Source organism: Loxodonta africana, chromosome 15, assembly GCF_030014295.1.
Source record: "Loxodonta africana isolate mLoxAfr1 chromosome 15, mLoxAfr1.hap2, whole genome shotgun sequence".
NCBI classification, from domain to species: Eukaryota; Metazoa; Chordata; class Mammalia; order Proboscidea; family Elephantidae; genus Loxodonta; species Loxodonta africana.
The window spans coordinates 56428654-56452763 of NC_087356.1; the positions used below are offsets into that span (position 1 = coordinate 56428654).

The 24110-nt window shown below is 45.0% G+C and overlaps 1 protein-coding gene across 3 annotated transcripts in view; it reads right to left on the bottom strand.

Annotated features, from left to right (window-relative positions):
* The window catches only part of FLI1 (Fli-1 proto-oncogene, ETS transcription factor), a 145284-nt gene that overhangs the window by 19935 nt on the left and 101239 nt on the right, over nt 1-24110 (bottom strand). For all 3 annotated transcript variants that reach the window (XM_064268880.1, XM_064268879.1, XM_064268878.1), the window contains one exon: nt 16348-16413. In XM_064268880.1, the coding sequence (XP_064124950.1) occupies nt 16348-16413 (66 nt within the window). The remainder of the gene's footprint in view (nt 1-16347; nt 16414-24110) is intronic.

A 24110-nucleotide genomic window follows, 5' to 3' on the forward strand; every position in this document is an offset into this window, starting at 1 on the left:
ATATGTGGTCATGTAAGAATTTTAATAGAAATTGAAAATGTGACTCATAGCATACAAACTGCCTTTCTTTAAAACTCCCCTAGGATATTGGGCAGGACTGATCATTATTTTGCAGGCAGGCCAAAGATGTTTAAGCTCAACAATTTTTTCAAAATTATACCAAGTGATTTTCATCTTTTTGGAAAAGTGGTACCTAAATCTTATCAGGCATAGGGCTGTTGGTGCTACTATTACAGGCTCTTAGAGATTTTAATGGGAAGAAATTCTAAAATTTCTGTTTAATCCATTCCAAGTGGGGAAGCAGTGAAAAGAACCCTGGACTGGGAGTCAGAGCCCCTCTGTGTTTATCTCCCTTCTCTGTCACAGTTGGCAGTTGTGTGAACGTAGGCAAGTGACACAACCTCTCTGAGCTTTGGGTAGCCTATCTGTAAAAGGGAGATGCTTGGAGAAAGTGATTAGTGCTAAGCTGGACAGTTCAGAAAATGAAATGGTGCATTTAATCCTACAGGGTTCTTCAGAGAATGTTATTGTTATTGTTAGTTGCCACAGAGTCATCTACTGACCCTTGGTGACCCCATGCACAACAGAACAGAACGTTGCCCAGTCCTGTGCCAGCCCCATGGACCAGTGGGACCCACAGGGTTATCATTGGCTGAGTTTTGGAAGTAGATCACCCTTTCCTCCTAGCTTGCCTTAGTCTAGGAGCTCTGCTAAAACTTGTTCAACATCATAGCAACGCGCAAACCACCACTGACACACAGGTGGTGACTGTACTTGGGGTACGTTGGCTGGTCTTTGGAACTGGGTCTCTTTCATTGAATGCAAGAACTTAAGTGAGATACTAAAAAAAAAAAAAAAAAAAAAGGAACACCAAACCCATTGCTGTTGAGTTGATTCTAACTCATAGCAACCCTACAGGATAGAGTAGAACTGGCTCATTGGGTTTCTAAGGCTATAATCTTTACCTCTTATCTTTCTCCCATGGAGCAGGTGGTTGGTTCCAACTGCTGACTTTTCAGTTAGCAGTTGAGTGCTCAACCACTGTGCCACCAGGGCTCCTTTATACACTCCCGAGTGTCCTTTGTTGCTGCTATTCTTTACCAGAGTTTAATTCATGGCCATTAAATTAATCTTTCTTGTGTCATCCAAAGCTAATTTCTTCTGATTCTTTATTGGAGCAGAAGGGCTCACTAACTATTTAATTAAATTGACAAAGACTAAATTTTCTTCCCCCCGATGACTCCATCAACTGCCAGTGATATTTACTGAATATCTGCGGGGCTGGAAAAAGGGATACAGGACAAAACTCACAATTAAAGACTACAAGGAAATCTGTAGTTAGTTCCATAAATAGGTTGTGAGTGTGGTGGGGTTCACAGGAGAGATTGTAGTCCTTAGGAGTAAGGAAAAAATGTTGAGGAGGGTGGAACTTGAATTGGGCTGTGAGGGGTTATTGAATTTTGATACGTAAAGCAGTAGTCCCACTTAATTTTGCTACTTTCTCTTTAGGTAGTGCCTGACACAAGAATTCGGATGTCATCACAGAGTCATGCTAGGTTTTCTGTTGATCATCACATGTGGAAAAGCGTATTAAATTCTGGGCTTGTGTTTCTAGCCTTAGCATTTCTTCTTCAAAGGCTTCACCTTCTCCCCCAGGGACACATCATGAGAAATAAGCTCTTAATGATCGTAGATAGGGGCTTTGCTGAAGAGAGGACATTGTTATATCTACAAAAAGAACTTGGGAAAGTTGTTATTTATATTAAAACGACAAATCATGCTAAACCCTGGCTTTTCACAAGATGTTCCATACCCACTCCACATCTGTCTGGCCCAAGAAAAACTTTTTTCTCTCAATAGATAGATAGAGATAGAAAAAGAGATAGAGAATTTAGTTTACAAACTTGGGACTAAGCAAGCTTCTTTTAAGACTTTCCAACAGCCATCGTATCCTCAAACAACCTCCCTGAGGTGGAATTCCGAAATCAGTGTATTTTGCAGAACAAATGCCTTAAAAAATATTCTGTGTTGAGGTGTCCACTAGTGGGTCATTTGGAACACTTGTGGGTGGATCTACCCTTTTTCACAAAGGACTTTGGGACTCTACTCCTCAAAACAGCCAACTAGGTTCACCTAGAGTTCTCATTACAATCCAAAACCATATGGTAAGGGAAACGAGCTGCATCTACCAAGGCTGGTTTCATTCTGAGTCTTGGCTTTGCCATCTGGAGTAGGATGAAATATTCAAGCCAAAGTGAAACTTGGTAGAGATGGTAGGCCTAAAATAGACACGGTCAGCAGTCTGGAGATGAACTAGACATTGAAAGCCCAAACGGCCCAGCCAGGAAGTGTGACATGGCACTGGGAAGTTAGCCAAATTGCACTGGAGCCCCACTTCATTGAGTACTCCCAGTCGTGGGGCCCCTCGCTGGCAGTGGTAGGAGGAGTAGCTATCATCTGACTAGAAGCCCAACTGGAAGGGTGCCCTAGAGGCCAAGTTGCCCCCAAATACCTTTCCCACTGCTTCCCTCCTTTTTCCATCCCACCTAGAGGTTTATTCAAAGTCATTTTCCCTTATAAAAATGCAAATGGGGCCAGCAGGGCTCATGCATTCATTATTATATCCTAATGTGACAGCAAATTGGTGCCTACCAGTTCTTTATTTCCCCAGGAGCTCCTAAGATAGGTTTGATACGCATAAATACAAAAGACATACCCAAGAGGTCAGGAAGGCCCACCTTCTAAGCACCCAAGGAATTGAACCAGGTGGCAGGGATGCCTTTGGGCCCAGGGAGGAGGAAAGGTGAGCACTGTGGTGGCAGAAAGGCTGTGGCAGGAGTGCAGTGTGAGGACTCATTTCTTCTCTATTGAGTGTCCACACGAGGCACTGGTTCACAATATTTCAGAAGCGATACCAAAACCAAACCAAACCCATTGCTGTCGACTGGATTTCAATGCATAGCAACCCTATGGAACATAGTAGAACTGTCCCTTAGGGTTTCCAAGGCTGGAAATCTTTATGGAAGCAGACAGCCACATCTTTCTCCTGCAGAGCAGCTGGCGGGTTTGAACCATCAACCTTTTAGTTAGCAGCCACAGTGCCTAAACACTGTGCCACCAGGGCTCCTTTCAGAAGCAATGGATGGGGCTTATTCTAAAAACACAAATGCTGAGCTACAACTCCCTCGGCATACATGAATTTAGAAGAGTAGGGTGGGATGGCTGGTTCACCCTGGCAAGAACAGTTGCTGTCAAGCTGATTCTGACTCATGGCGACCCCACGTGTGTCAGAGTAGAACTGTTTTCCAATGGCTGATTTTTAGGGAAGTAGATTATCAGGCCTTTCTTCGGAGGCACTTCTGCGTGTACTCAAACCACCAACCTTTCAGTTAGCAGCTGAGCGCGTTAATCAATTGCATCTGAGGACGCTTGGCAAGGGTCTTTAAGAATGCTTCCCAGGTGATTCTGATCTGCTGTTTTGTCTTTTCCTTGAAAACCATGGGTCTATGAAGCTTATGGAGCCCTGGTGGTGCAATGGTTAAGAGATTGGCTGCTAACCAGAAGGTCAGCAGTTCAAATCCACCAGCTGCTCCATGGAAACACTGTCCTCTATAGGGTCACTATGAGTAGGAATCAAGTTGATGGCAATGGGTTTGGTTTTGGTTTGGATGAAGCTAATAGGGGCAGGAAACTGATTCCCTGTTGTAATTTAAGGGAAATTTCTCAACTATATACCAATTCACTGGACTAATACCCCTCCCTTGTTTTTTAAATTAAGTTTATTGCAATTCACATACTTTGGACATGTTACCAGGAGGGACCAGTCCCTGGAGAAGGACATCATGCTTGGTAAAGTAGAGGGTCAGTGAAAGAGAGGAAGACTCTCAAAGAGATGGATTAACGTAATGACTACAACAATGGGCTCAAGCATAGCAATGACTGTGAGGATGGCACAGGACCAGGGAGTGTTTTGTTCTGTTGTGCATAGGGGCACTGTGAGTCGGAGCTGACTTGACAGCACTTAACAACATGTAATATATTACAATTCTTATTGGCAGAAAGAGTTACTTAATGTAATATTTCCTTTTCTAAATCTTCTTCTACCTTTCCTGTATCCTTTTTAATGTAATATTAAAAACAAAATAATATATGAAATATTATATTAATTATGAAGTATAATAATGAAAAGAACATCCATCTGTGAAACCCCCAAGTATGCTTCCTGAAATGCAAATTGAACTGAGTACCATGAGTCAGGCTCGTGATCTCTGGGACCATGTTTTTGTGTTGTTATTATTAGTTGCCTTCAAGTTGACTTCTACTTATGGTGACCCCACGTGTGAAAAGTAGAACTGCTCTATAGGGTTTTCAAGGCTGTGACCTTTCAGAAGCAGATCACCAGGCCTGTCTTCTGAGAATCCTCTGCATGAGTTTGAACTGCCAACATTTTGGCTAGCAGTCAAGCACTTAACCACTGTACTACCCAGACATCCTTTTGGGACCACTGTCATTGTAGCTGTTAGGTGTCATCGAGACGGTTCTGACTCAGAGTGACCCTATGTACAACAGAATGAAACATTGCCTGGTCCTGCGCCATCCTTAAAATCGTCGTTATGCTCGAACACATCATTCTAGCCGCTGTGTCAGTCCATCTCATTGAGGGTCTTCCTCTTTTTCGCTGACCCTCTACTTTACCAAGCATGATGTCCTTCTCCAGGGACTGCTCTGTCCCGATAATATGTCCAAAGTACACGAGATGAAGTTTTGCCATGCTTACTTCCAAGGAATATCCTGGCTATACTTCTTCCAAGATGGATTTGTTTGTCCACAGTATACTTAATATTTTTCAACAAACTGACAGATGTGTGGTGGCTTGGGACCATAGAAGGAATCAACGAATCTAATCATATCGTCTTAATAGTCAGATGACATCAGCCACCTGGAAAAAACAAGTCTTTTGATGGAGTGTAGACAGAGTCAGAGGAGGTAATTTTGTGTCACCGTGTGGATAGGGAGGGGCCTGCAGCAAAAGACTGTTCTGCTTCATACTGGCTTTGTGATTTGGGACAAATTGCCTAATCCATCTGTTTCCTGGTTTTCTGCTATGTAAAATGGGAATAATAACACTGTTGTTGTTGTGTGCCATCAAGTCAATTCTGACTCACAGAGACCCTATATGACAGAGTAGAACTGCCCCATAGGGTTTCCTAAGCTGTAATCTTAACGTCTACCTGTGTTTTATTGACTATGCAAAGGCATTCGACTGTGTGGATCATAACAAATTACGGATAACATTGCAGAGAATGGTAATTCCAGAACAGTTCGTTGTACTCTTGAGGAATCTATACACAGAGCAAGAGGAAGTCATTAGAATAGAACAAGGGGATGCTGTGTGATTTAAAGTCAGGAAAGATGTGTGTCAGAGTTGTGTCCTTTCATCATACTTATTCAGTCTGTATGCTGAGCAAATAACTCGAGAAACTGGACTATATAAACAAGAACTCAGCATCAGGATTAGAGGAAGACTTATGAACAACCTGCGACATGCAGATGACACGACCTTGGTTGCTGAAAGTGAAGAGGACTTGAAGCACTTACTGATGAAGTTCAAAGACTATAGCCTTCAGTACGAATTACACCTCAGCCTAAAGAAAACAAAAATCCTCACAAGTGGACCAGTAAGCAACACCATAATAAATGGAGAAAATATTGAAGTTAATAAGATTTAATTTTACTTGGATCCACAATCAACAGCCAAAGAAGCAGCAGTCAAGAAATCAAACAATATATTGCATTGGGAAAATCTGCTGCAAAATACCTCTTTAAAGTGTTAAAAAGGAAAGATGTCACTTTGAGGACTAAGGTGTACCTGACCCAAGCCATGGAATTTTCAATCACCTCATATGCATGTGAAAGCTGGACGATGAATAAGGAAGACTGAAGAAGAATTGATGCTTTTGAATTATAGTGTTGGTGAATAATATTGAATATACCATAGACTCCCAGAAGAATGAATAAATCTGTCTTCAAAGGAGTACAACCAAAATACTCTTGGAAGCGATCATGCTGAGACTTCACCTCTTGTACTTTGGACATGTTATCAAACCAGTCCCTGGAGAAGCACATCATGCTTGGTAAGGTAGAAGGTCAGAGAAAAGAAGGAGGCCCTCAAGGAGATGGATTGACACAGTGGCTGCAACGATGGGCTCAAACATAGCAACAATTATGAGGATGGTGGAGGGCCAGGCAGTGTTTCTTTCTGTTTCACCTAACGACAACAATCTTTATGGGAGATGGCCAGGTCTCTCTGTCTGAGTGCCCGGTGGGTTTGAACAGCTGACCTTTGGTTAACAACCAAGCACTTAACCATTGTACCACCAGGGCTCCTTGGGAATCATTGTAGTGCACACTTAATAAGGTTGTTGTGCAGTGGAACTGTGTAAGTGCTCAGTAAATGTTAGCTGCTGTTGGGGGAGGGTGATAAGAGAGAAAACAAAAGAAAGGTTGCAGACAGCGGAAGATATTTTCCTTGCAACATCCTTTTTCCTTGGATGGATTCTGCCCTTTGAGGGTTCTTTCCTTGTCACTCATAGATGGGACTGACACAGCTCGACAGGAATCACCTTGGGGTCAAATGACGTGAGAAGTTAGGGCACGGTGGAGAGGAAAGGCAGTGCCATGTCAGTATCCAGAGTGGATGACGCCAGAACAGTCAGTATCACATTTAAAAACATCACTCAGGGTTCGTTTTGAACTAAAAGCTTGAGGAGCGTGTGGGTGCATTTGCCTACAGCCTTCACCCATCTATGCATCCAATGGCCTTGCTAAAACACGGTCCCCATCTCCAAGATGCTTCAACTCTTGCCGATAGAAGGCTGTTATGGTAACCCACTGCCGTCGAGTCGATTCCGACTCATAGCGACTGTCTGCTAAATGCTAAATTGGTAGAACAGTGTTATAAACAAAGCACCACCGGGAGGGGTGGATGGAGACTTTACTGAGGAGATGTCACCTGACCTGGGCCTTAAAGGGTGAGTGTGGTGGGAGCCCTGGTGGCGCAGTGGTTAAGAGTTTGGCTGTTAACCAAAAGGTTGGCAGTTCAAATCCACCAGCCACTCCTTGGAAACACTATGGGGCAGTTGTACTCTGTTCTTTAGGGTTGCTATGAGTTGGAATTGACTCCATGGCAATGGGTTTTGATGGGCTCCTGGAGTGTAGACTGAGGTCAGGGATGAGGCAGGGGAGGAAGGCATACCAGGCCAAATGAGAAGGGGAAGCATTAAAACCACTCCCTCGGGAACTCACCTGGGTTTCAAAGTAGACTAAACAGGGATCAATTCACATCAGGTAACTCTTTGAAGTCAGATAATTTGATTGGGCAATACTGTCACATGCCTGAACTGGGAGGTTATCTAGACAATTCTGGGACTCAGGCCCCTGGCAACGCAGCATATCTAAATTTGGATGACCATCAAATACAAGTATATTGAAAGGTAGGTTTTTACCTATTATGGATTGAATTGTGTCCCCCAAAATACGTGTTGGAATACTAACCCTTCTATGTAATCCCATTTGGGAATAGGGTTTTTTATTACGTGAACGAGGACATACCAAGAGTACGGTGTGTCTTAAACCTAATGACTTTTGAGATATAAAAAGAGCAGATTTAGACACACAGGGCAAGCAAGCACAAGCGGGGAAAACAGAGGCCACGTGGAGATCATCAAGGGACCTGGATGCCAGACAAGCTGAGACAGAGAAAGCCTTCCACTAGAGCCGGTGCCCTGAATCTGGACTTCCAGCTGCCTATATTGTGAGAAAATAAACTTCTCCTCATTAAAGTCACCCACTTGTGATATTTCTGTTACAGCAGCACTAGCTAACTAAAACATGACTTCATAGTCTCTTGTAACTGAATGGCGAAGCAGTAATTAGGAGAGGCCCTGGTATGGCCCCATCCCAAGGGAAGAGGGTTGTCTACTTGGACCTTCAGATGGAGACCCCTACTTTCTCCCATCTCTCCACCACAACCTCCCCCCATGAGGCAGCGTGTGGTGACGTAATTCTTTAAAATAATAGATAAATCAAACCCAGGTCTTGAAGAGAATGATCACTGGAAGGTATTTTTTGTTTGTATATGTTTCAAAGGAATCCCCAAAGGGGGGGGGGGGTGGTAGTATGCATCCTGAATTATTCTTGAGACTGAGGAATTCTTTTAAGTAGGAGAATTTATGCCTTCGCTGAAGCTAGAGAGAAAGAACTGCCCCAATGAAATTCCTTTGATGCAACATAACTGTGTCTACGAGGCGGTGGTACAATACTGAAAGTCATTTGCCTCATTATCCTGGAGCAAATTCACACTTGTCTTAGGAAGCTGGCTAACTGTTTCCAATAATTTAGAGAAAGTGTGTCCCAGCCACTATGTAACCAACACGTGTGCAATAACACTGCACACAGCACACCCACGGAAAAAAAATAACAGTTCTTTCACTGAGAGAAAGGAAGGATAATGGTTACTTAGAAAGTGTCCCAGACAAGCTGTCAAGTTGAATTCAGAGAGCTGGAGTCTGACTCTGGGACAGGGCTGGCTGGCTGAACTCCCCTGGGACTGGGGTTTCCTGCCTGCTACAGTTTAGACAACGATTCTTTGTTTCCAGTTCTCTCTCTTTCTCCTTTTCAATCTCTCTCAATATCTCCCTCTCTTTCTCTCTCCTTCTGTCTCTCCTCTCTTTCCCTCTCCCTGCCCCCAGTCTCTCTTTGGTGAGGAACAAACAAACAAACAAACATGTAGCTCTCCAAAGAGGGTCAGATAGGAAGCAGACAAAACACTAACTCTGGAATTTCAAAGGAAAACAATTAAAAAATAAAATGGAGAGAGCTAGCTACTATCTGTTCTACAATCATATATCCTGCCTTTGGACGGACCAGGGAAACAGCAGCACATGCATACACACCCACTTAGCAACTGTTCCTGCTTTTTGCTAAAAATGAATTCAGGGTATTTCACCCTAACGGAAAGGCATCTAGTGACCAAGTTCTCACCAGGCTTTCCTGTGAGGCCTCCATGCCTTAGCGCTTAAGTGCATGTTAGTTGGCATAGGCGGGGCCTGTGGAGCGACACAACCTGCTACATAAGAGATGTTATTTACTCCCTAAAAATAACAGGACATTACCTCACAGAATTACAGGCCTTTTCCTTCAGGCCCACTGGTTGCAGAACAACCCCTTCCCCCACACGACATTACAAAAGGCAACACACACACAGCCAAAGATATCCACACTGAAATCTAGGTGGGAATCATTCCCTCCCTGTCCCGTCCTCCCTCCCAGAGGTGGCCCACAGGCCACCACCAAGGCCCAGCCTCCTAAACGCAGGGTCCGCACCCTTGGCAGCAGAGGGCCCGGCTTCAGGAACAAATGTTCTGAGCCCTGTCCTGTCACCCAGGTACACTTCTATCACCGAAGCAAAAACTCCCAGGCCTTTTTGCAACGATGGAAAATGTCAAAGACACAGAAAATTAGAGAGAAAAGCATAAGGACTCTCAGAGGAAGGAGCCATCAGTCTGCTTCAACAATGAGGAACTCTGGGCCAGTCTTATTTCAGTTCTCCTCCCACCCGTGCCCCCTCCCTGGCCCCTGGCTCCCTGCTGAGTGTCCTGGCCCCTCACAATCGAACCTCTCACTGGACTGGTCTTTCAGCTTCCTGTGGGACCTACCTGGGCTCCTTTCCCAAAACCCAGCCTGAAAACTCACACAAGCACCCTCACTCACACACACACACACACAATGGAGCTGCACACACTAACTGGTTTCTTTCCCTTCATTTCAATATCCATTTCCGGCTCTATTGTGTTGCGTGTTTCTAGTGGCCTCCCATCTTTCAGCATGACCTCTAAATCATAAAGGATACCCCATGGTGGATGCAAATGCCGGGGAAATTGCAAGATTTGGAGATACTCAAATACACAGCATTTGATTACTTACTACCTGTCTGAATTTCTGTTCAACTACAACCCTCTCTGAGGGCAGGTGCTATGTTATGTTCACCATGCCTCTAGAGCTCAGCCTAGTGCCCCACACCTGACCGAGTCTTTAGTGAGTGAAGCGATGAATTAATGAATGAATGGGGTAGGGAGGATATGAGTCACAGAATTCTGTTCCATTTTTGATTTAAGCTACTGAGATTCGTCACTCGTCTCTGGTCTCAGAGTCTCTTCTGTGATGTGAAAGGTCTGGAATAGATGATCAGCTTCAGCATTTGATGACCTTTGGTCTCTTCATTACCCTCAGAGAACTTCTTGCATATACTATGCATTTTTCTATTGGATTATACTTAGTTTTATATTATTCCTTCGTAATATCATATGTGTATCTCCCTAATAAGATTTTAAGCAACTTGTCAGTTTCACCTATGTTATGGTATGCTGTGATGTGGAATTCTTCATCATCCTTGGCAGAGTGTTAACATAGTGTAAATTTTTGAGAAACAGTGCAATTATTTTCAATAATAATTACCATTCTAATTTATAGAGCTAACTTTTACTGAGCACTTATTATGTGTCAGATACTATGCTAAGTGCTTTCCAAGTGTCATATCATCTCTGAAGGGTATTATGTTGTTAGCTGCCATTGAGTTAGTCCCACCTCGTGGCAACTCCATGAACAAGGAAACAAAACACTGCCCAGTCATGCACCATCCCTGTGACCAGTTGTAGATCAGGCTGTTTTGACCCATAGGGTTTTCACTGGCTGATTTTCAGCAGTAAATCACCAGACCTTTTCTTACCCTCCATCTGAGTCTGGAAGCTCTACTGAAACCTCTTCAGCATCATAGCAACATGCAAGCTTCCACTGACAGATGGGTGGCGGCTGTGCGTGAGGCACATTTGCAGTGAATCAAACCTGGTTCTCCCACACGGAAGGGAATTCTACCACTGAGCCACCAGTGCTCTTTGAAGGGGTGCTATAATTATCCTTACTTTATACGTGAGGAAACTGAAGCAGAAAAAATGTAACTTGTCCAAGGGGCAGAATTTGTTTGATTCCAGGGCCTGAGTACTTAGACAATATGCTGTACCTGCTGAAAGACGAGATCAATACCTGCATTAAATGAGTTTAAAGTATTAAAGGATGTTTAAGATGTCAGGTGCTTGAATTAAACATGTTGAGATAATGATGTGAGAAGCAGTCAGGAGGGAGGAGAGAATACCAAAGACCCGGATTTGAGCCCTGGTCCTGCCACCAAGACCTGTCGTTGTTGTTAGTTGCTGTCGAGTCTGGCCCGACTCACGGCGACCCCATGTGTTCAGATTAGAACTGTATTCCATAGTGTTTTCAAGGCTGTGACCTTTTGGAAACAGATTGCCATTTCTCTCTTTTGAGGCACTGGGAGGGTTAGAACTGCCATCCGTTTGATGCTTAGCCATTTGCATCACCCGGGGACTGTACCATCAAGACTTGGGCAACTTTAAATGAATCTTGCCTTCTCTCTGTGTCTTACTGTCATTATTTGCAGAATGGGGATAATAGTCAGCCACCCTCTGTCTCCTGGTGACGTGGTAAGGTGTAAATGAGACAGAGATGTGAAAATGCTCAGCACACAGTCAAGTGTACAGAAAGGGGCTGCTACACACACAGCCACACCATCTGGAAACCTCCTTGAGTGAGTGGGGCAGGGCTCTCCTTAGCGCCATCTCCCATGACAGTTAGGCATCCCACTCTAAAGACACAGAGAGGTAGATTCTCCCCTCTCTGTTCCAGCCTTAGAGGGTAAGCAGACAGGCATTCTGTCTATTAGCAAGGGCTAGCAATGATTACGCACAGAGCTATTGCTCCTAGCTCAGTGGAGAAGAGGTGTGGACAGGTCCTGAAAGCCTTCCCAGGCTGGGGCCAGATCCTCAGTACCACACAGGCCTTGGTGTACTTATGAGTTCCAGGAGTCAGTAAACAAGGAGTTCAGTATCCTCTGTCCCTTGGCCAGCCGGAGGTACTGAAACGGATTCAGAATGAGGGGCTAAGGAAATGAGGGTTCAGGCATGCAAAGCAGCTCTGAGAAGAACTGCTGATTTCTGCAGGCTGGTTTTAGAGCTGACACATTGGAGGGCCCTAGGGCAGGGTTTACTCCGCAAAAAAACCTGCACTCTGACCTATGACCAGTACACAATGAGGTCTCCAGCATGGGACAGAAACGACAAGGCTTAGAGAGCCCAAGTCCTGGCTCTAGGACTCACGTACTTGCAAAGGTCATTTAACATTCCAGAACCCCAGTGTCCCCCATGGGAAATCATGTTACCAATACCATATCTACTTTTTAGGAGGATCATGGGTATTTGGTGTTCCTGGGTGATGAAGACAGTTTGCACACAGCTGCTAACCTAAAGGTTGGTGGTTTGAGCCCAGTCCCTAGTGCCACATAAGAAAGGCCTGGTGATCTGCTTATGTAAAGATTACAGCCAAGGGAACCCTATGGAGCAGTTCTGCTTTGAAACACATGAGGGAACCATACTGTGAGTCAGAATGGGCTCGACAGCAACTGGTTTGGTTTGTTTGTTTTTGGGGGTGGATATACTGGAAAGGAATTTGTAAAACGTAGTGATGTGCTAATGGAAAGTCGTTAAAATCAACAATAATTACGGCAGCATCAGCGACAAAATGGAAAGAACTAATCATGACCGCATGGTCCCCCCGGCTAGCCTACCCTTTCAGTATACCTACAGGGCATGCTGTTTCTTTGCAGGACTATGGAGCCAGGAAGGGTCCAGATCAGCCCCCCAGTGGGTCCCCAGAAGGCCGTGGGGTAGCTCTGAGATGTGTCTCATTCTCCTCTGCCTAGTTTCCCTCCGCAGGGTAAAGCAGGGCTTCTCAGCCTGGGCTGCAGGGTATGAGTCACCTGGAGAGCCTGAAAGAAGTCCCAGTGCTCAAGCACGACCCCCAGAGATTCCGGCTGAACTGGGCATGTGGGGCCTGAGCATTAGTGTTTTCAAAGGGCTCTCAAGGTGATTCTCCCTGCACTCAGGACAAGGGCTGGTGCCGGATTAAATTCATCTTTTGGGAAGGAGAACATTTTAGGGGAGTCATTGGAGATGAAGGTGGAAAAGTTGCAAGGACAAAGAAAGAACATGGAAAAAAATTCCAATCTACACCCAAACTACATTTAGGCGAGGTATCGGTTTTGTGAAAAGTCATCCTGAAGGTAAAGGATGCTTTTGTCAGGGAGAAGATTTGAAGTGTGGGACTTTTAAACTTCTAACCTGGGTCTGAGCCTTTGCTCTGCCATTGAATAGCTCTGTGTCCTGTTGTAAGCCACTCAGTATTGCTGAACCTCACTTTCTTTGTCTGCAAAATGGAGACAATAATATCTACCTCACAGGGGTGTAGTCTGGCTCACACGCAGTGGCAAAACATGGCAAAGTGTCTGATGAACTACAAAATCCTATATAGGTGACAGTTGTGGCTGCCGTTGTCAAGGGGTGACAGAAGGTTCCAGGCTAATTTATGTTTTAAAGTGCATTTGCCTTGATACTTGAACACAGAGAAAGCATAACTGTTCTAGCTGGGTCCAAACCACGGCCACAGGATATTGAATCTAAAGCGGCTTTAAAGATCATTATAAATAAATGTTTTAAATTTAGTCTTACTTCCTGGGCACAAATAAACCTTAGAGATTGCAGTCAATTTCAAGAGACAAGCTAGAAGGGTGTTTATAGCATTTAAAGGAAAAAGGCATTCTAGTTTCCTAAGTGCTGGAAGGAGCAGTAATAGACAGGACCTCTTTGACTTTTTTCCTTTGTGCTTGATGCCAGTGCCTGCCCTTTGTGGTACACACACACACACACACACACACAGAGACACACAGAGGTAGAGACACACAAACACACAGAGACACACACAGACACACAGAGACACAAAGACACACATAGACACACACACACACAACTCTAACGCTTTTAATGAACTCTGGGTTGCTCTTGGGCTGTGTGTGCCTTATTCAAACAAACGGGAACCAGGGCTGCAAGAGGTCTTCTCTTTCTTTTTCCATTTAATATTAAAAAAAAAAAAAAGATAGCTTTTACAGCCCAGCAGAAGAGAGGGTGAAAGGGAGGGAGCGAGAAGCCCAGGACTTTTGTCTTGCTAATGTACTTTGTTTTGTGGCCTGATGGGTCCTTCAGACAGATTCAGAGCACCTCACAAGTGGGGAGGCGGGAGAGGAGTAAGACAGCTTAAGTGGAAAGCTTGACTGGGGACAAAAGACGCACCTGCAAAGCACAGCCATAATCATCTCCGGAGACCAGGGCCGATGCTGGGAGCTCAATGCCTGGCACCACCTGTATGAGGTCCTGGCAGTGTGCATTTGCCTGGATACCACACTGAATTCATCTCCGAAGATGGAGTTGCTCCTGCAATCAGCCTGAATGAGCCCAGCAGCACTACAAACACACTCGCCAAACACAAAAGGACCCCAGGGGAGGGAACGCAGTATAGGAGGTACAGAGGAGGGCTAAAAGCTGAGACACTGAGAGGAGTCGTGAGTTGATCATCCCTAGAGGTCATCTCTAACAAACCAGCTTCTAAACTTAAATCCATATTTTAAGACCAGCATCAGAAATTCTCTCATTTGTTGTTTCTGAGCCTCATCGGTTAACTGTCATGTCAGTGGTACCCAGGCTGTAGAGATGGTGAACTTGGAAGAGTGCTAATTCAGCAGTTCAGTGGTGCTTTCAGCTGCTTCTTCCATCCTTCCATCCTTCCTTCCACCCATCCTTCCTTCCACCCATCCTTCCTTCCACCCATCCTTCCTTCCACCCTTCCACCCTTCCTTCCTTCCACCTTTCCTTCACAGTGGATCCCTATCTTGAAATGAAACCTTCTTTGAAGCTCAACATCTCACACAGACCAAAGTAGAGTGACTGTGGATGAAGGTGGAACCCTGTGCTGTGTCTCCTGCACCATCTCCTTGGAGGCCAAGAGCTCCATGAGCCTGGGCTTGATTCTTACAGTTCCTTCCTTTGACAGGAAACTGAGGTTCAGGATGAAGTGATTTTCCCAAGTTAAGCCAAAGGTGCCCTGACCTCCAATCCAATGTGTTTGCCATGATACTAAATGTTATCTCTTAAAATGACATTTACAACATGATGTTAAAATAGATCATCAGGAAAAATGTGATTCAGGCTGTAGAGTGAGCTAATATACCTTCTTTTCACAGCAAAATTAAATACATCCAATTTGGTAAGGAAATAGTAGCAGAAACAGGACTGGCTCAGGGTGAGGTGGGGAGAGGGAAGCAAACAAGAAACAGAAAAGTATAAAGGCAGATTCATTATGCTGCGTATTTCTTACACAAAACGCTCTGGTCATGATGTAAATATAAATTTTTAGTGGGGAACACAAGATCCTAGGTAATTAAAGATGTGGCCTTGGACCTCCATCTCCTCCATTACCCATGAGGACTTTGAACCAAGTAGTCGCTAAGGTTCTTACCAGCTCTGAAATATTACACTGTGCTACACCGTATGCAATGGACACTGAAAACTACCTTCACATTCTGTTGTAGCAAGCATGGGTTAAAGAGAAAGTAGAGAGAAAGAGAGAATACCTACCGAACTCCTATTCATGCCTCAAGACCCCCCTCAAATGTTCCTTTCTCCATGGAATTGTTCTTTTTTCTTGGTCATATTTTTTTTTCCCGGTCATATTTTTTTTTCCCACTCCCTTTTTGTTTTCTAAGATTTGTTCACATTCTCATCTTCCTTAAATCAGGCACCATAAATTACTCACTCTTTCAAATCCCCAGAATCTAACACAGTGTGTGGAACAACAAACCTACCATGTCGTTTCGTAAATGAAGATGTCAAGAAATCCTTCTGTAATGTTTGCCAAAACCCTTATTGGCAAAAACCATTTGCTTAAAACTGTTTTATCTTTCTCTCAACCAAACCAAGCCTCCTGAATCACCTTTTGAAAAATAAATTGGCATTCAGAAAGTGTGCTTAAAAAAACCTCAGAATGCGGACATGCTGGAATCTTTGAGGTATTCTTTTCATTGTTTTCAACAGAGAAAACCCCAACTTTCAACTTTAAAAGTGAGCAGTACACATTTTATTCCCCTCGCAGAGTAACCACTCTAAGTTATAGCTTTATAACATTGTTGCAAAATATTTTAAAGCTTCATTATATTTTTACATCTAGAGTCATAAGCCAAAGCTTCTCCCCTTGTATGCTGACAAAATTGAATGGAACAAGGGACTGGTGCCCAGACCTGGTGATGCCCAGACCTGGGGGTCCCCAGCATGGGACGAAGTCACGCCCGACGCCAAAGAAAGCCTGAGTGCACGAGAGAAACAGACTCACCTTCTTTAACACTCAGCCGTGATGACTGGTCTGTGTGGGAGGTTGTATTATAGGCCAGCAGTGAACCTGGAAGGCAAAGAAAAAAACGGATTATAGACAAAAAGATATTCTGAGATCAAGAGTAGGAGACACGGGAGGGAGGAGGAAAGGCGAATCATTGCTTGGGGGCGCTGAGCTTCTGCTGAGGGTGATGGAAAAGCTTGGAAATGGATAATGGTGATGGCTGACAACATGGTGGACACCCTTAATGTCACTGAATTGTGTGTGAACAATGCTGAAATGGCAAATGTTTTGTTACATATGTATTTACCACAATTCTTAAAAAAAGAGTATAAAATAAAATGAAGAGGGAATAAGAAGAGGAAAGATAGGGAGAAGGGTACGAGAGAGAGATTACTGGAGGGAAAGAAAAAGGCCATGTGATTCATTTATTTTGGAGTGAACCCTACAGGACTGTAATAGCTTCATTGAGTCAGGATCAGAGTGAATTAGGACTAAAGGCTGGGCTTGGGGGTGGGGGCACGGCCAGTGCCCTTTAAGTTCCCTGTTTATCTGTGTATCATTCGGAAGGTCTCAGGAGGCCACACCACCTCATGGTGAGAACACAGGACAGAGAATCAGGAAACCAGGGTCCTGGATCTGGTTCTGGTTCTGCTACTAATTCGCTGTGTGACCTTGGTACATGACTTTTCATGTCTAGACCTTAATTTTGTCATCAGAAAAATGAAGGGACTGGATCAAAACAGGAAACAGCAACCTTTTTCTATAATAGACCAGATAGTAAACACTTTAGACTTTGAGGGCCACATACAGTCTTTGTCACACATTTGTCTTTGTTTTTGTTTTCAGTTTGTTACAACCCTTGAAAAATGTAAAACCCTTTCTTAGCTCAAGAGCAGTACAAAAAAAAAAAAAAAAGCCACAGGCCAGAATTGGCCAGATTTGGACTGCAGGTCATAGTTTGTCACACCCTGACCTGGAAGATCATTAAAAGTCCTTCAGCTATGATATTCTTTGTTTTTTTTTTTTACGTACAGATCCTTCTATGGGAGGAGGTGATAGTTGGTGGAAGGAGTTGAGAAGTGGATGGGGCGTATGCCCTTAAGAGAATTCAACTAAATGAGAGGAGTAATACATTGGATTTGCCGTCATCCCAGAGTGCTGGTTTACAGTCTTTAAAAATTAGAAGTTAAGGCACTAGTCTAGGCATTTTGAAGGGATGATTTGTTGTTGTTGTTGTTGCATTCTCCCGTCTTTCCTAAAACAGCATTTATACCTGTGTTTAAAGTCAGTTTGCAAGTTTTATTTTGTAAAATTTAGGCATTTTTCAGATCTTCCTTGAGATTCTCCTGAAGAAACCCTAAACAGCCAACAAGAAACCCTAAACAGCCAACAAGACCAGGGCCGGGATCTGCGTTTACAAAGGATATGATAAATCCGTTGCCTTCTAGTTGATTCTGACTCGTCGTGACCCTATAAGACAGAGGAGAACTGCCCCATAGGGCTTCCAAGGCCGTAATCTTTATAGAAGCAGACTGCCACATCTTTTTCCTGCAGAGCAGCTGGTGAGTTTGAACCACTGACCTTTCGGTTTGCAGCCAAGCACTTAACCACTACGCTACCAGGGCTCCTTAAAAAACATGACAGGCTTGACTTCTGTGTTTGAAGGCTGGGAAAATCTTTCTAAACAATCCCTTCCCTGCTTCCCGTGAATGAATGGGCTCATTTCAGGGCCAAGACTTGGAAGAGGAGCAGGCAGTCAGAACATTCTGATTTTTTTGTCTCCATGGAAAGGACGCGGGAGTGGAGCTGCTGCCTGGCTCAGCTGTGGGCATTTTGCTGTGCACCTCAGAGGGAATGTGGGTCCTGCTGGGTCAGACAAGACAGAAAACTTCACAAGAACCATCCAACTGCCTAGAACGCATGAGTCTAGCTCAGGTGACTGTCACTTGGAGCTCTGAAACAGTCCCAGATGAAAACAAAGGGTGGGGAGAGTGAAGACGGCCACATGTCAAGAGTGTGGGGGTGGATACCATTCTAGAACTGAGACAGTCACATGAATGTAACATCCAAGAACCAGCTCATTTTGGTCGTTCTGTTCTCGAGAACATCAACAACAAGGTGGAGCCCGGAGCCGGACAACCTCATTTGAATATAAATTATCATGAAGATGAGAGTTCGGAATTGTTGCTGGTGTTAGTTGCCATGAATTGGAATCGACTCAATGGCAACTGGTTATTTGAATACAGTTGTTGAGAAGGTTAAGTAATGCATAGAGAGTGGTCAGAACAGATCCTGGCTCGTACTCTGTGTCTGTTATGGATTGAATTGTGACCCCCCCCCCCAATATTTGCTGTAAATCTTAACCCCTATACTTGTGGTTATAATTCCATTTGGGAATGGGTTTTCTTTGTTATGTTATGAGGTAGTATTAGTGTAGGGTGTGTCTTGAGTTAGCTTCTTTCAAGATATAAAAGGAGCAGATGGAGCAAAGAAGCACAGAACCTGAGCTGGGGGAAGACAGACACCTTGCCACATGAAGATGAAAGGAGCCAAGGAATAGAACCTGAAGAGACATGGACCGTTCCCCAGAGCTGACAGGAGAGTCTTTCCCTAAAGCCAATGCTCTGGTTTTGGACTTCTAGCCTCCAAAACCACGAGAAATTAAATTCCTGTTTGCTTAAAGCCACCCACTTGGGGTATTTGTTATAGCAGCACTAGATAACTAATCCAGTATCCAGTAAATGCTAGCTACCGTTTTTTACTATTGGCAAATCCTTCTCTCCCACAGACGTCACAATTATACACGATAAAAGCCCCTTTATAAGAGCTTGCTGAGCACTAGTCTGGCCCTCTGGCATTGGAGTTATGAATGGGTTCAGCTGCAATGAGAAATAATTCCTATGACTGGAAAAAGGTTAAGAAATGGAACTAAACGTTCCAAGGGATTAGAAAAAAAATCTCAGGAGTAAGACCAAGAATGTCTGCTTCTCTGTCCCCACATTCTCTCCCTCAGGCTAAAGCCTCCCTGCCGGAGCCAATAAAGAAAAATGAGGGCCTCTGCGGAGCAGGCTGCCTGAGCCGTTAGTGCAGATTCAGCCGAGAGCACGGAGTTTAGATAAACCACATTTATTACATTTTCCCCTTGGTGAAATTTCTTCTTTAGGCACAAGTGAATTCCACAGGAAACTCCCAGAAAGCCAAGAGAAAGGGTTGTTTGACCTCTGCAAAGCTTGCATGAAATGCATATTTCATGGTAACCTAGAAAAAGTATTTTGCCCTGAAGACTGTTCCTGGTTCAAGTTTCTTTCCTAGAAGGAGAGACGGCCCTCCCTGAAGAGGTGGGGGGCCCCTGGCCTCTCTCCCGATGGACCAGCATTCCCTCCTCTCCTTGGAGATTTATTTAACCAGCTTCTCAGGCTACAGAGGGTGGTACAGCACGCTCTTTTCCTAAGGGAGCTTGTTCTGGGCCCGAAGATCCTCCTGGAGCCAGGCCTCCTCCAGCTCTGTGGCTTTGGAGTTCTTTCTCCGGGTCTACTGGTCTGCGCCGACTCAGGAGGCTCATGAAGTATGGAATCCAAGCCTGTCCTGACACCAGGAAGGAGGGGAGCCGACACCCATGGATACTTACTATGTGCCAGCCCTATGTCCATTCTCTCATTAAGTCCCTGTGTGAGCCATGCAAAGCCGATACCATGTTATTCCCTCTTTTGGAGATAAGGAAAACAATATTCAGAGAAGTCAAGCAATTTTCCCAGGATCACACAGCTAGAAAGCGCAGGAGGCAGGATTCCTACTCTGGCCTGTCCATCTCTAAAACTTATCCCCTGTCCAGCCACTCTGAAGCCTCCAGGCAAAATTAAAGAAAACTCCAACATGGAGTTGGAAGCCCGATAGTGGTCACCTCTAGGGAGGGAGGAGGCTGGTGATTGAGAGCAGGCACAAGGGGGGCTTCTATTCTACTTTTGAGCTGGGTGGTGGTTATGTGAGTGAGGGGTTCACTTTGTGGTAATTTACCGAGTTGTATATTTATGATTTTTGCACTTTGCTGCATGTTATACGTCAATTAAAATGTTTTTTTAAACTTATTTGTTTATGTATCTATGTATATAATGTGCGTATGTATGTACCCATTACTGTCAAGTTGATTCTGAATCATAGCGACCCTACAGGACAGAGTAGAACTGCCCCATAGAGTTTCCAAGGAGCACCTGGTGGATTTGAACTGCCGACCTCTTGGTTAGTGGCCTTAGGACTTAACCACTATGCCACTAGGGTTTCCATGTACGTATGTGTATCTGTTTGTTTTGTGCCTCCTTTTCCCTGAAAGGAGTCTGTGGGTGGCACAAATGGTTACCAGCTTGTCAGCTAACTGAAAGGTTGGCAGTTCGAATCCACCCAGGAACCTTGGAAGACGGGTCTAGCGATCTGCTTCTGGAAGGTCACAGCCTTGAAAATCCCATGGAGCAGTTCTACTCTGCGCACACAGGGTCATCATGAATTAGAATCCACTTGATGCCAACTGGTTATGGTTTTGTTTTTGTTTTTGCCCTGAAAACCATGCAGTGGCTACTCCTGAGACTGGGGTGGTCTTCCCAAAGGAAAAGTATAGGAAAAATAATTTTTCATTTCTGAGTCCTTTGTCACTAGATACAGTACTTGGGGTCTGAAAGAAGACAGAAATGAATGCAGAGACACTTTGCAGGTGTGGGGTAGGGCCCCGACAACAGGGCTTTCTTGCTCTGCATCCCTCCACCTAACCTGCTCTTCATTTGGAACACCTGGCCGGAGGAGAAACTGCCCTGGCCACAAAGTGCTTTGTCTCCTGCCTCACTGTGAGCACAAAATTCACCAGCTCCCCCCTCCTCAGTCCATTGAAGCTGTTTTGCCAGCCCCCCACCCCCACCCCCATCTGTCAGTGGAGAAGAGTGAAGTGTATGGTCGGGAAGGGGAGGCTGGGAGGGACAGGGAAACGGGCTCTGTAGTCTTTACACAATGGGCCTGGCTGACTATTGAGTCCACAGGAAAGTGGGCCTTTTGTTCTGCCTGAGTCCTGTTCTGCTTTATGGGTCAGAACCTGGGGCCTGGAATGGATAAGACTTCACCCACTTAATTGCCCAGACCCATCACCTTTGCCCAACCATTTGAGGCTGCAGGTGGGAAGACCACAAAACGTAAAATGTGTTTCCCATTATGTTAAAATTAAAAGTGGGAATCAAGATAGACACCTTCCCAGTGGTCTTCCTGTCATGCAATGTATTTCATTCTCTCGTGTCACCGCTGTTCGCCAAGTGCCAGTTTTTCGTACTGTTCACAGGTCAGACACAGACATACGTACAGCATAGAACTCTTTTGTAAAATGAAAGAAGACTCTTTTCCTTCTTCTGCCTCTAGCTACCCCCACCTAGGACCTGTTGGTCTCCCAAACATCCCCCAGCTCCTCCCAGTGGGCCCGCATCTGAACTGCCCACTGGTGAGAGCTCTCACTTCCTTCGAGGTCTCCATTTCCTGCCTGCCTTCTGGAAATATGGCCTCTGCCAAACGGGGCGTGTCTGAGAGAGATACCGGGAGCCACCTATCAGGCCCAGAGGAGGACTGGGTAAGTGCAGTGACAGGTTTGGCTTAATCTGCCTCATTCCAGAGCCTGCATGGAAAGTTTTCGGAAAGCATTTATCTCTTGGTACAAATAAAAACAGAAAATGCTGTGGGAAAAGTGGCCTGGCCCCTGAAGTGGAAGCCACAGGGGAGCGAGGCCAATTCTAAATGGAAATAGGGGACCAGGAGTACACAGGATGGCTTGCTTCTCTGCATCCCTTCACCCAGGGCTGTGGACCAGGTTTCAGGCTGGCAGTCAAAGGGCCTGAGTCTTAGATGCCAAGTTGCCCTCCACAGGCTGTACACCTATGATCCGATTTTGGAAGCACTCTTGGCCTCAGTTGCTTTGGCTTTAAAATGGGGATTATAAATAGTTGTCAACATGGTGTCCACAAGGGGGCATCCTGCCCACATTGAGTAACACCTGGGGAGATGCAGGCTGAGCCCTGGTGTTAGGAAGACTTCAGAACGGAGTACCACAGGCATCCTTGCCGGCCTCAGCTCCAGCCCCACAGTTCTGCTGTGCATTTCAAGTGGAGGCGATGTGACAGAGGCCGGGGTAGGATACAGCCACTTGGCCTGGGACAGCTGAAATGTCACAGTATGAAGAACAAGTCTTTCCAAAATAAAAGAACCAAACCCACTGCTGTCAGTCAATTCCAACTCATAATGACGCTATAGGACAGAGTAGAACTGCCCCACAGGGTGTCCAAGGAGCAGCTGGTGGATTCGAACTGCCGACCTTTTGGTTAGCAGTCAAGCTCTTTAACCACTGCGCCGCCAGGTCAAAAAAAATCCTAACGCCCCAGGTCATTAGGCAGTATATTCAGACGCTCACCCTGCGTAGTGCAAATGGTTGACACAACCAGCTGCTAAACAAAAAGTTGGAAGTTTGAGTCCACCCATAGGCACCTCAGAAGAAAGACCTGATGATCTACTGCTAAAAATTCAGCCCTCAAAAGCCCTATGGAGTACGGTTCTGTTCTGACACAAATGGGGTCACCATGAGTTGAAGTCAACTTTATGGCAACGGTCTTTTTTTTCTCCCAGTATAGGGATTCAAAACCCATTGCCATCAAGTCAATTCCAACTCATCGGGACCCTATAGGACAGAGTAGAACTGCCCCATAGAGTTTCTGAGGAGCTAGGGATTCAAGACATTGCTATTTCTCCTCCACCCTGGAAAACACATACACAGTATATAAAATTTACAAGTACAGTTCCCCTCCCAGGCAGCCAGAATAAATACTCAAGCACCTTTGGTGAAAGTATAAATTAGATGCTGAATGAAAGTCTATCCTGCACAGCTTCCCTTTTTCTACTAAAGTCCAGAAGACCAAACACTTTGAGAAGCACAACCACTCTGGACTCCTCTGATAGCTTCACAAGCTCCGTCCACAGCTCCGCTCCATTGGCTCTCACCTACCCTACTGTCATGGCGCTGTCTGTGCTGAGGGTCACAGCCATGTTCCTTCACCTAGTGTCAAAGTGGATATGTTCCAACCCCACCGCCTCCCCCCCACAGGACAAGATGACAAAGCACCAGGAATTAGCACCCCTTCGACTCAGTCCTCCCAACTTCTTTCCCCAAAGTGCTGACCTCCCTGCCTAAGCACAAAACATCCGTTGGAAATAAGTCTGGAAAAACAATAATGCGTTTGAGGCATTTCAGTTAGCAGGAGGGCGTTCCCAACAATTCCCAGCCCAGAGTGCTGACAGTCACCAGGGTAGGGAGGGCAGGCACCTTAGCAAGCCAACCCCCACCCGAGAGGGTCCCAGCGTGGGCAGCCTGCACACAGATACCACGCTAGCACTGGTGGGGCTTTCCTCCCAAATTAGAGAGAAGCAGGAGTCAAATCTTTTTTCCTGGAGGTACATGATTTTATGTCTGAGTTCCTCAAAAGGCCTCTAGACTGATGTAATACTAGGCCGGGGCAAGTGTTTTTTTAACCTTAATATGACTATTACCAATTTTGCTTTTGCAGGCAGACATTGTTTTTATATCAATGTGCACACCTCTTGATGTGTAGTTTCCACTCAACATCATATCGCAAAGAGTTTCCGTGTTTTTCCACAACAATTATTTTAATGGCAAAATAACCTTCCATCTTATGGATGTCCTATCACTATCCAAACATCTCCTGATTCAGGAAAACTGTCCTGCATTT